Source organism: Gobio gobio (assembly GCF_949357685.1).
Source record: "Gobio gobio genome assembly, chromosome: 24".
NCBI classification, from domain to species: Eukaryota; Metazoa; Chordata; class Actinopteri; order Cypriniformes; family Gobionidae; genus Gobio; species Gobio gobio.
The window spans coordinates 8,064,548-8,076,589 of record NC_137120.1 but is presented as its reverse complement, the minus strand read 5'-3'; the positions used below and the strand labels follow the sequence as shown (position 1 = coordinate 8,076,589).

The 12,042-nt window shown below is 36.4% G+C and overlaps 1 protein-coding gene across 4 annotated transcripts; it reads left to right on the top strand.

The window, feature by feature from the left end:
* Positions 1–5,520: 5,520 nt before the first annotated feature.
* LOC307120313 (uncharacterized protein) lies at positions 5,521–9,830 on the top strand. Of its 4 annotated transcripts, none has more exons than XR_013815769.1 (6): positions 6,158–6,397; positions 7,249–7,650; positions 7,874–7,939; positions 8,585–8,692; positions 8,807–9,344; positions 9,661–9,830. XR_013815769.1 is itself a non-coding variant. In XM_079807299.1 (5 exons), the coding sequence occupies exons 2-5, from the start codon at positions 7,284–7,286 to the stop codon at positions 8,833–8,835; spliced, it is 570 nt and encodes a 189-aa protein (XP_079663425.1). In that variant the 5' UTR covers positions 5,521–5,567; positions 7,249–7,283; the 3' UTR covers positions 8,836–9,830. The 4 variants fall into 4 exon arrangements, 2 of the variants coding, with proteins under 2 accessions (XP_079663425.1, XP_079663424.1); XR_013815770.1 differs by having other exon boundaries at positions 8,807–9,368; XM_079807299.1 differs by lacking the exon at positions 6,158–6,397 and adding an exon at positions 5,521–5,567 and having other exon boundaries at positions 8,807–9,830.
* The last annotated feature ends 2,212 nt before the right edge of the window (positions 9,831–12,042 follow it).

Here is a 12,042-nt window from a genome sequence, read left to right as displayed (position 1 = left end):
AAAACGGTTTATGGGTTCGATATTTCATTTGCACACGAGGGCGGCACTGAAACGCCCCTTTCATCTGATTGGTCAAATCGCTCCGCCTTCAGTACAAGCTTTTCTGTCTGTCAGGCAGAATAAGAGCCAGTGCGAGTGCGGCACTGACAAATGTACTTTAATAAAATAATGTCACTACTCACCGTCAACTACGCACAATATTTGAAGCAGAAATATGTTGCGACTCGCAAGCAACCCCATTAATGTGAGCCACAGTATATGACAGATTATTTTAGCATGATGATGTAGCCTATTTCCCATTGATAAATACAGTGCAAATATTTCCGTCTGTTTGGATAAAAAGTGGAAATAAAAATCAGTTGAACTGCACCATGATAATATGTCCGTAACCGTTACCACACTCGTTTTTTATTTATTTAAAGGCAGGTAGGCGTGTGTGACACGTGTTTATAGTTTTGAAAATTGAATAGAAATAAAGTTTAGGCCTATATTTATGAATGTAAGCATGTGTAGTCTACTCCGCTCACATGAGAAGAAAGAGACCGAAAAGAGAGCAGCTAGAATCAGTAAACATACATTAATACTGAAAAATATTTATATAGCCTAGCCTATATTTATATAACTATAGGTTTTTTCTTTTACATACTGAATTGGTCGAATTTTTTCTTTTTCTTTTTCTTTATTATGTTGGTTTAAGAAAGCGAGCATATATTTAAAGATGATTATTATTATGAGAAATTGACTCCGCCTAGAACTTTAATGCTTCACCAAACTCAGCTCAGACCTTCCGACTCGCTTATATTTTTTTCTAAATGGGCAGACTTACTTTCCCCAAAAATCCCATTGATTTGCGTTATCTGGGCACTGAGGACCGTAATACTTAATGCTGTCCACTAGAGGGGGCGACAGGATAATAAGGCTGCGTCTCAGTCAGCTCTCCTGGTCAGTAGTCAGGGCACTGATCAGGGAATCAGTCAGCCCATTGACTTCTGAACTAGGGAGCTGATCGAGATGCAGGTTTCATGTGTATAAAATGAATAATGTATGAAACATGTCCATCACATAATTGCTGTCCATTATTTAAAAGTTTGGAAACACAATGCATTGTTGTATTTGTTATATCAATAATTATATTTTCAGGAACAGCTTATTTAATTTCTAAATAAGTTGATATAATTCTTAAAATGTATTAATCAAAACAGTAGTTTTGATATACACTCACCTAAAGGATTATTAGGAACACCATAGTACTAACAGGGATGTGCACAGGGGGGTTGCTCAGGTTGCCCGGGCAACTGCCCATATGCCCTTCTCGATTCACGTCGCCCTTCTGAGGTGGAAAAAAAATATTAAAAAATCGTACAATGGATGCAGAATTTGACGTAGGCCTAGATAAAAAAAAAAAATTTAAAAAAAATTTGCAAAGCCTCATTCACTTCCATATTCGAGCCCCCGTCCGAAAGTGAAAGTCAGTAGGGGGGAAGGGCAAACTCTGTTTCCGTGGCTGCAGCGCTGCACGCGACCGGCACTAGAAGGAGATTGACGCGGTTGTCGGGTGAGACTACTCAGGGCCGGATTAACCATTAGGGCAACTGGTCACTTGCCCAGGGGCACAGGACATCTAAGGGGCCCTGGGCACTGTCAAATATTATGTTAGATCACGTTATAAACGCAATCATCACTTTCCTAATAATATGCAGATTTTTGCAACCCGTTCGATCAAAATATTATGTTACATCACGTCAAAAACTAAAAGTGTCTGTAGCTTCTTGCGCTGCTGCGCAGCGAGAAGACGAGCTGTCAAGCCGAATCACGTGACTTGAAGCTCTGAAATCAGCTGTTGAGGCGGGTGGACAAAATTTGGCCTGGTTTGGGGTCAGTTTGGTTGTTTTCAAACATCTACATTTTATAGTCTAATTGGTTAATAATAAACTCAAGTGTGCATCATGACACACACCGGCCCACATCCCCCTTCTCTATGACGTAGAGTCAGCTGGCGTTGGTGTTGACGTCGCCGACGAGCACGCACTTTCAGCCAATTAGCGATCAGCAGGGAGTCGCGACTCGCGCTCATTCATGACAGGTTTTCAGCGCGAAATTGTAGCTGGATATCAAATGATCGCTATGCCAAAGTGGCATAAATATGTAAGTTATCTACAGTAATGAGTGGGAGAGTGACCCAACTCTCAAAACGTGGATTACACCTGTGACTCAAAGACTCTTACATATAACTAACTCAAAGAGCACGGTTGAATGATTGAATTGAAATAGTATATGACTCCTGTCCATCATGGTGTGCACACTGGCCTGATCAGGACATCTGCACCTTTTAAAGCGTCTAGACTGCGCTCTACTCGTCCCAACAGCTGCTGAAAGAGGTTTGAATCAACGATTAATCCATTTGGACTGTGTTAAGTTCTGCGTTATGTTCTATAAATATTGTACTTCACGAAAGACATAATGTTACTGTAGTTCTATCAAGTTAAACACAAAGGTAAACGCATTATTGTTGTTAATTTTTTATTGTACAGTATCAGTGAATGGCACATTTTGGCTGTGGTGTGTGCAGTAAAGTGTGCGTAATGCCTGCTAATTACATTGTTTATTCCGATTATATTGGGCACTTTTTGCACTTAAATGATGCATGTGTTTTTCCATGGGTTAAAATCATCGGTTAATTTCGTGATTTTGACAGTTTCCACTTGGACATTTTAGTCATGCATGACTGTTTTTGAATGCCCTGTTTTGATCCATTTTCCTGAGAAATGTTTTTTATTTTAATTTTATTTTGACATTATTTGGTTTTAAGGAGATACAATGGTGCTAATCAGCCTTGATTGACATGGCAATAAAATTATATAACATTATTTTGGCAGTTCAAATTTTGGGCGTCTTTTTCTTGAATTGAGTGGGTTTTAGTGAGCTTTTGGGCTTGAAATCGTCGACCCAATCAGTCAACACTGTCTGAAATTTAAACAGGAGCGCCAAAAGAAAATTTAAAAGAGAAAATGAATTGAAATTAGTCAACATTGTGAAACATATTCCAAAAAATAGCCACAATTTCACATTGTAGCATTTTAGAAATAAAAAATCTCTGGTTTTAAGTTAAGGCTTCACTAGCGGTCTGCTTTATTTCACTGTTGCAGTCAAAATATAATTGATTGGCTATATTGAAACATTTTATAATTACTCTGTAGCAGCCACCAAGTTCTGTGAAAGATTCATTGTAAAAAGTTATGTTAAACATTAGTGCATCATTAGTGTTCTGTCTCTTGAATGCACTTTATGCTGAGGCTATTACATACATCGCCACTGAGCATTGCAGAAGCCTGATTTGTTAGTATAGAAGTATAGGCTCTATGCTCCCGGTGATAGCGACTTTGCGATTGTTGCTTTGGGGCAGGGGCAGGGGGGCCCTTGAGTCTTGTTGCCCAGGGCACAGGAAATTGTTAATCCGGCCCTGAGACTACTTATCTTATATTACGAAAGGTGTATAACAAACGGACGATCATCATCATCAAGTTTTATAAAATGATTAAAATCTTCATAAATCCAGGATGAGTTTACCACGTTTAGCCTAAATAATCAGACAGATAGCTTGCAGACAAGCAGCCTAGGCGTTTTTGGTAGGCATTAGGCAAACTAAGCTATAGGCTATGCCTGCTGATAGTTAGTTTCTCACATTTCGTTTTAGCAAGAAGAATGAATGATGGAAGTAATGCATCACATTAATTATTTTATTCAAAATGGTTAAATGCCTAAATCCTATCACTATTTTGTCACAACGTCAAATTGTTTGCTGGGTAAGTGCAGAGCCATATAGAGAGAGAGTTGCGACAACTCCATAGACTGTAATAGATAGATAGTAGCAGCCGCGCCATAGAGTTACAGCAGAACAGACCGTTTGTGATGCTCTTTTAAAAGGGAAGACGTTTAATCAGTAAGATTTTAAATGATCAACACATTTTAATCAAAATAACTTGTACATTAAAGCCTGCTTGTGTAGATTATTCATCATTAAAAAAATATATATTTTAAAAACAACATCGCTGTAACTACATACTCATGCTACATACACATGTCGAAGTGTAATAAAATTATTGAAAATCAATGCATTTATTGACTATTCATCATCATCATCAAAGCTTTTATTCAGGACACACATGGTCCAAAAAACACATACATGAAATATACCAATACAAACACAAAAACAAACAAACAATACATATCACATATTTGCATATAAACTAAAACGCCAGTGGTTCCACAATCTGGAGAAAAATCTGACTGAACTTAGTGTTGGGTTCGTCAGTGTTAAAATTATACTGTTTGCAGAGTCAGTTAGCCTACACATACATCTGTACATGATATTCCGCAACACTGCAGAGCAGGTGGGTACACCAGCACTAACAAACATCTGACTCGCACTGCTCCAACGTGGCACCTTAAGCAGCAGCCGCATTCCATCATTATATGCTACATTCAGTTTCTGCATGCTGCTCTTTTTGTAACAGCGCCACAAATGGGCAGTATACATAGGGGTACAAAATGTTCTAAAAAGTGTAGTCTTCACAGATCCTGAGCACATACTAAATTTGCGGATCAACATATTAGCTTGTGCATACAACATACGACACTGTCTAAAAATGTCCCTATCATCAGACAGGTCATCAGTTATGTAATGTCCTAAGTACTTAGCCTCATCACATACTTTAAGAACACTACCAGACAGGGAGAATTCAGGAAATAACAAGTTCCTGTCCTCCCTGCTCCTGATAATCATAATGTTACTCTTTTTTGCATTATATTTAATGTCAAAGTCTGTACCATATTTAGAGCAGATCTTCAATAACTGTTGAAGACCAGCACTATATGGACTAAAAATGACCAAATCATCTGCGTACATCAAATGGTTGATAATCATATTACCAACCATACACCCAGTTCCACATTCGTTTAGCAACTTTGATAGATCATCCATATAAACATTAAAAAGAAAGGGAGACAAAATACTTCCTTGTCTAACTCCGTTACATACATTGAATGGTGCAGACACAAAGTTACCCCATTTTACATACATTGACTGATGAGCATACCAGAAAGCCAGAATTCTTACCAGAAATTTGGGAACTCCTCTGTTGTGTAACTTATAAAATAATTTCTCATGATTTACACGATCAAAGGCTTTAGAAGCATCAATAAAACACATGAAAATTGTGGAGTTACGCCTGTTATATAATTCTAAAATCTCCTTTAGAGCAAAAATACACATATCTGTGCCATGTTTCGGTTTAAAACCAAACTGGTTGTCAAAGGTCAGGACAAACTGTTCCAATTTATTCAGTAATGTCCTCTCAATGACCTTGGACAAAACACTGGCCAGTGCTATAGGCCTGTAATTGTCCATACTATTAATTACCAAAAAGCGCAGTTCTGTCACTGTGACTATCAATTTGAATTGCCCGTCAAAGCACTTCCTGGAACTATTCGAGGTCTACATGAATCACGTGACTATCAAGCGTTTTGAACTTCCGTTGACGCAACTCTCTCTCTCTATAAGGCTCTGGGTAAGTGGTGAAAAAAAAACTCACCATGCAAATTCAAACATTTCGCTCGTCTCTGTATGTGGCAATGCGTCACAACCTGCCGTATGTAAAAGTCGATGTTAGTACAGTTCTGTAAATACTAGGCCTATAGATAAAGACAACAGCAGTTTCACTTTGAATGCAGTCGCATTCTTTCAGTAACTCAGTGAAGTTTCCGCTACGGAAAAAAACACACTGTGAGCTTGTAGGTCTGTGGAAATGTGTCTAATCACCTTTATTATAACCTTTGATATTCGGATCATGTTAAATAAACTCGGACACAATTAGTAAATAAGCAATTTAGACATAGAGCTATGTGACAATGTCGAAATCATAAAGACTAGACTTACAAGTTATCATCCAATTGTTTCATACATTTCACACAGTAGGCTACGTAGAATGGTCTTCTAATTTGATACCATAAGTAAAACTGATTAGCCTTGACGTCTGCTAGCCTACTGGTCATACAAGCTCTTAAGCTATGTTTATGCAACTGATATAGCCTATCTTTCACTTAAAGTCATGCTGCTGTTAAAAAAAATCCCCACCTCCTTTTGGGGATTTTTACATTTGCCTACGCTTTTGCTTTCGTTTTATCGGCTTTATTTTTTGTCCTGGCTAAGACGTAACGATATAGCCTGGAAAAATAAGTCGTGTTTTTAATTTATCCTAAATTGATATTCGAATCGACTTTGCTAAAGTGAAATAACTGACGGCGGGTTTTTGTGTGCGTGATACAGGAAGAGATTGAATCAACACTGATAAAATGACGGAACGCTGTTTTTTGCTCATTCTGCTTTTGCTTGTCGACGGTAAGACGTTTTTGATTTTGTAATTAATAACGTCTTTTGTAGTTTCATTTATAATTGTTCCTTTATCTAACATCGCATCTTGTATTGTAGGCTATTGTTAGCTGTTTAAAATAATTTAGTAGGCTAGGCTATATTTTAAGAATAACCTACCCTACCCTAAACCCACCCTTACAACAACGAAGAATACAAATTTTAAAGAAAATAAGGCAATATTGATGCGCGCATTGTAATGAGTGGGATATTATTTGATCCACTATAGGTGGCAGAAATGGATACATAAAGTTGGGTGCATTTACTGAGGAAGAGTTGTAATTTGTATGATGGAAGCATGGATGGATGGAAGTCCCATGTGGAATAAAGACACAGCTATCCGCAATCTCGAGTTCCTCTTATTTTTATGATTCCTCAATAATACACGCATGACAGTGACAGGAAGGATGAAAAGACAGCTGACGCGAAATCATGTTACCGACCATAGTTCTAGGCAAACCACATGATCGTGCGTATACACTTACATGTCTCTCTTTTTAATAAGTCACTCTTGAGATAATGTTCGGTCATTTCTCCAACATTGTCCTAGCTAAACAGCAGGCGCACAGGCTTGATTGTGTGTCTTCTTGGAGACTATTTTGCTGTTTGTATTCAAAGCTAATGATATTTCATATCCCATAGACCTAACCCTACCTCCAATCTTAGCATTTAGATATTGATTAAACATTATTTATTATGTTTATTGATCTGTTTTCCTCATGGGAACGGTTAGCTGGTTGCCACAATATAGCTGATTTCAGGATCTATCCTTATGTGTGTGAAAGCTGTATACACACACTTAACTTTATTTGTGTTTTCAGGTGTGTTTGGTTCTGTGGCAGATGAAGTGCCAGGGATGGAGGGAGAATCCGTCACTCTAAACACTGGTGTAACCAAACAACAACATGACAAGATACTGTGGTATTTTAACAGCACTCGTATAGCTCTGATCAACGGACATCCCAATACGAGCTGTTTATATGATGGAGAAGGCGGGAGATTCAGAGACAGACTGAAGGTGGACTATGAGAGCGGATCTCTGACCATCACAGACATCAGATCTGAACACACTGGACGTTATGAACTTGAGATCATCAGAAGCGAGAGTTCAGGCAAAAGGCAAAGCTTGAACAGAAACCGCAAGTGTGACAGCACAAAAATTACCCAAAAAATCAGCAGCACTCATGATGACACCATAAAAATATTCAGTGTGAGCCTCACTGGTGAGTCAATGTTATTTACCCTGAGGTATTTTTTATTAGCATTAATATTAGAAAATGAATCCATTATTTTTCTACCATAATGCATTTCTGATGATTTTCTGGAGAAATATTTTGCAGATAATTAAATGTATGATGTTACTGAAATCCTGTGATCCTACATTTACATTGATCCATTCTTGTGTTCTTTCGGATTTCTTTATTTTCAATGGTTGGTGTTTTCCAGCTTCTCTGTCTGATCAAGACGAAACCAAAGCAGAACCTCAAATGGACAAGCGGCAGTTTGACTTGAGTATGTTTTCTCCCTTCCTATTTTTGAATTTATTAACAGATTGCATAACATGTGGTCCCGTTTATTTATGCACTGTTCTTAAGGGAGCTTGACTTTATATTCAAACACATGAATTTCATTCAAACACAAAATATTACATTTCAAAAAATCTATGAATATTGTTTGTCAAACTTTATCCTAAGTTTACTAATTATAATAAAGATGTAAAAGTAATGAATAACGCTTTTGCCTTATCAACAAGCCATGGAAACATGGTAGTGGAAAGGCAAACAGAAACATGGCGGCTTTTCAAACACATTTAAAATTCATGATGACAGATGTCACAAGGGCGACAGCGAAGAGGCGTCTCTCTTCTGGAGGTTAACCTCGTAGGTTAGGTGTGGATTTGAAGCACAGACAGTTTAGTTATATACACGGGAAGTTAATCTCTAATTCTCCTTTGGAAATTGTTTTTGGGTAATTTACCCAAATTTCATAAACACACATTTCACATTGGAATAATAGAGGAATTAGCCTTTCACATCTCCAATTTGGACATATATATTGTCCATTGAGAGAAAAATGTCCATAGAGAGGATGTATCTAATGGGAAGCACACAGTCAGATTCTCTCACACTAATGTCTGTCTGTCTTCATCTGTTCCAGGTTCAGGTCTGTCTGCAGGAGCTGTAGCAGGAATAGTTGTTTTTGTTCTGCTGGTGTCAGCTGCAGTTGCTGGTGTGATTTACTATCATCACAGGAGATCAAAAAATGGCAAGTATCACCTACAGACAGATGTGATGATCGTGTCTGATTGTTTAATCATTATGTACTGTGGGTTTCTGTAACTCTAAACAGCACTGTCCATTTCTCTCTCTCTTGTTACAGGAAGAACATACACAGAATGTGTGATTTAAAACCTTATTGAATCTGTACATTTACAGTAAATGGCAAATGGAGTGGAACTCAAGGAGTTAAATATAGATATGACTAAGTTGTACAAGATGTCGAATTGGACATTCAAGACTCTTTATTGAAAGGGGAAGAGAAAGCGGTTTAGGATTTTTAATGTAAAACATATTTTAATAAAATGTCCATTTGTAAACAACATGTGATGTTTTTATTCAGAAAATATATTAATGGACATTTAAAAAAAGCTTTTTCTTTTTAAAACTGTTGAATCTATCATTTATGTATTGTTGTGATATTTTCTTCATTTAAATGTTTGTAATGTCAATGATGATGTGGTGAAATGTGATTTTCCGTTGTGTTTGCGGTGGTATTATAACACTTAACAACTAAGATTATTCAATAACTGTGTAACACTCACTCCACATTTACATATAATCATTTAGCATGTTTTATCCACATCAGATGAGCATCACACGCACTTTATCACGTATAATAAGTGACATCTTTCAAGCTTGTAAAATGTGTAATATGTTAGAATGTAAAATCCCATTCATTTTCTCCATTGAGTAACTTGACATTTTGAATGATTCTGTATGAATCTACCACAGATCTATCAGTAACACAATGTGTTAATTGACCAATCCCACATGAAGAACTGCACTATCCATATTCCTGAAGAAAAATCAACCAGAGAATCATGGGTTCATTACCTCATTTATGTCCTTTTACCCATGTCTTGTTTTTTCTCTTTTCTTTTTCTTCAAATCAAAGTTTGTAATATTGTGATTGTTGGAGGCAGCTGCTGCTAGAGATTGTGAATCTTTATGGAGAAAATGAATGGGACAAATACTTCATAGTAAAACTAATGTTATGTCTATAATAAAAAAGACTCTTGTCCCTTTCAGATTTGCCATGTTGTTGCTGGTGTTTTTTATTAATTGAATTGTAAAACTAATGTTATGTCTATAATAAAAAAGACTCTTGTCCCTTTCAGATTTGCCATGTTGTTGCTGGTGTTTTTTATTAATTGAATTGTGTTTAGTGTGTTTAATTTAATAATTATAATTCATGTTGCTATTATGTAAGGTAAAAATTCCAAACATCGTCATCATAATAACCATCAGTCGATACAGACAAACGTAGAATCATTCCGTCTGAATGTATATTTTATTGTTAAACATCTCTTCAATTAAAAAGACTGGCTATATTTGATTTGTAGATGAATATCAGTTGGGTTGGTGCTACTCAGTCCTCAGCTTAAATTTGATGGTGTTTTATTGGCATGAATAATATTTCTACATTTGTGTTTCTAACGCATTTGCAGAGTTGTGCCTTGAAATAACGCAAAGTGAAAATGTGCAAAGCAACAAAACTTAAATTAAGAAAATGTAATTGGCAAAGAAATATAAAATGGATGCAAAGTAAGTGAAATATTGATGATTATTTTAGGTTTTGGCCACCAGATGGACTCAACGCACACCATATAGTCACTTTAGAGAAAAGTGTGAAAATGCATTAATGTGAATCACTATTTTAGATTAAAATTGTGAATGAAGAATGAATCCACTGTATATGTGTAGTTGTAAGAGCCTCTAAATCCCCCTTTAGATGATGCTATGGGTTTGTGTGCTCACACTGATCTACAGATCAACTCTGAAACTTTATTACAAAGTATTTTGCACCGTGTGATTTAGGGCTGGAAATATTAGCCTGAATGTCACATGTATTTGAGTACTTCACTAGTTCTTCTGATGGGTCAGACATGCAACGTTAAAATGGCATTTATTGTTCATTAAAACAATAGATGAAAAGAAACGCATTAGCCTATATATAGGCCTTTAATATATATATATTAAAGGAAGTTTTGTGTAGCCTATGTTTAGGTCAGATCACAGTGTTTCTAGAGATATAGACACTTGAACACTCACTTCTAGAAACACGAGTGTGTGTTAGTAGGAGACACATGATTTAAAAACACATTTGGCCATCCAATTCAACACTTCTGGCCTGTGTGTGAGAGCTTTGATGTGAATCTTTTTTTGCAGTATTATCTTCAAGTTTGAGCTTTTATTTAATTTTTTTGTTCCATATTTAAATCTCTGTGCATTGTTTTTTTTTCTTCTTATATATACCATATACCATGTTGACGATATCACTGTAATCATAGAAAAACATACAAAAAATTAAATGGCAGCTTTTGAACAAAGCCGAAAGGTGTAAATCAGTCACAATTATCAGTTAAATCAATTGTCAGTCGATCTCCAGTTATAATTCAAGTCTCTAGTTTTACTGTGTGTGTTTGTGTAACTGAAGTATCAATCCTGTCTTTCTTTTTGCATGTGAATTCATATTCTTCAGGTGAATGGTAGTAGAATCACCTAGAATCCAAATACTTTGGTGGAGACGGCCAATGGAACATCACGTGATGGTCATTATTGTAAACATTTTCAGAAAGTGTTAGAGCTAAAACAGTCATAAATCAAAAAATTATTTGATGGATCTTTGTATGTTCATATGATATTAAAAACTGTTACGTTCACTTTTAAGAATTTGTTTGTCAACTGTTTTTAAAAGCTTTCTATTTCATTTATTTTCATGTATTTACTTTCGATATAAAAGGTGGAGCTACTCTTGGAAAGGTACGAATTCCAGGTGAGAACGCTAGATGGCGCTCTTGTATACGCTATACCTATCCCTAGTGGTCAAAAACTCATTTCTGTTGTTTAGACTTGGGATGGATCATGGGAGAAATTAAGATTTTCAAAGCTTCGAATCAATTGGGCTATTTGGCACTCAATGGCACTGTTTTGAAGCATTCGAAACGACAGTGGCTCCAGCTAGTCTAGCCAGAACAAATGCAACAGAAACACCGACCAAACATGCATAAAACAGCTTTTACAAACCCATTGCAAATGTTTTATTGAAAGTATCTATCAGACGCAATTAACTAATAATCAAAATTAAAGTGTCTGTAATTACTATGTGTTATTTTATCAATTTTCAGGGCTTTTTTGTTTGGTCTATGGATGACTCCGCTATGCCAGTAAGAGACTAGCCGGTCCATATTAACTAGCCTACTTTTAATTATAATAATGTAGCCTATACAATTGATCTGAGATCAGGTAAAACCTATTGACACTTCATTTCGAAACATGATTCGAAACAAAAAAAATTCAAAGGTTTCGAAGCTTCACGAAGCAGTTTTGAAAGCG

Bases quoted from the DNA above. Each gene is read 5' to 3' on its own strand.
- LOC307120313 (XM_079807298.1), top strand. From the start codon at position 6,352: ATGACGGAACGCTGTTTTTTGCTCATTCTGCTTTTGCTTGTCGACG. The intron at 6,398-7,248 runs GTAAGACGTTTT...TTGTGTTTTCAG, and splicing joins TCTGCTTTTGCTTGTCGACG to GTGTGTTTGGTTCTGTGGCA. The intron at 7,651-7,873 runs GTGAGTCAATGT...GGTGTTTTCCAG, and splicing joins ATTCAGTGTGAGCCTCACTG to CTTCTCTGTCTGATCAAGAC.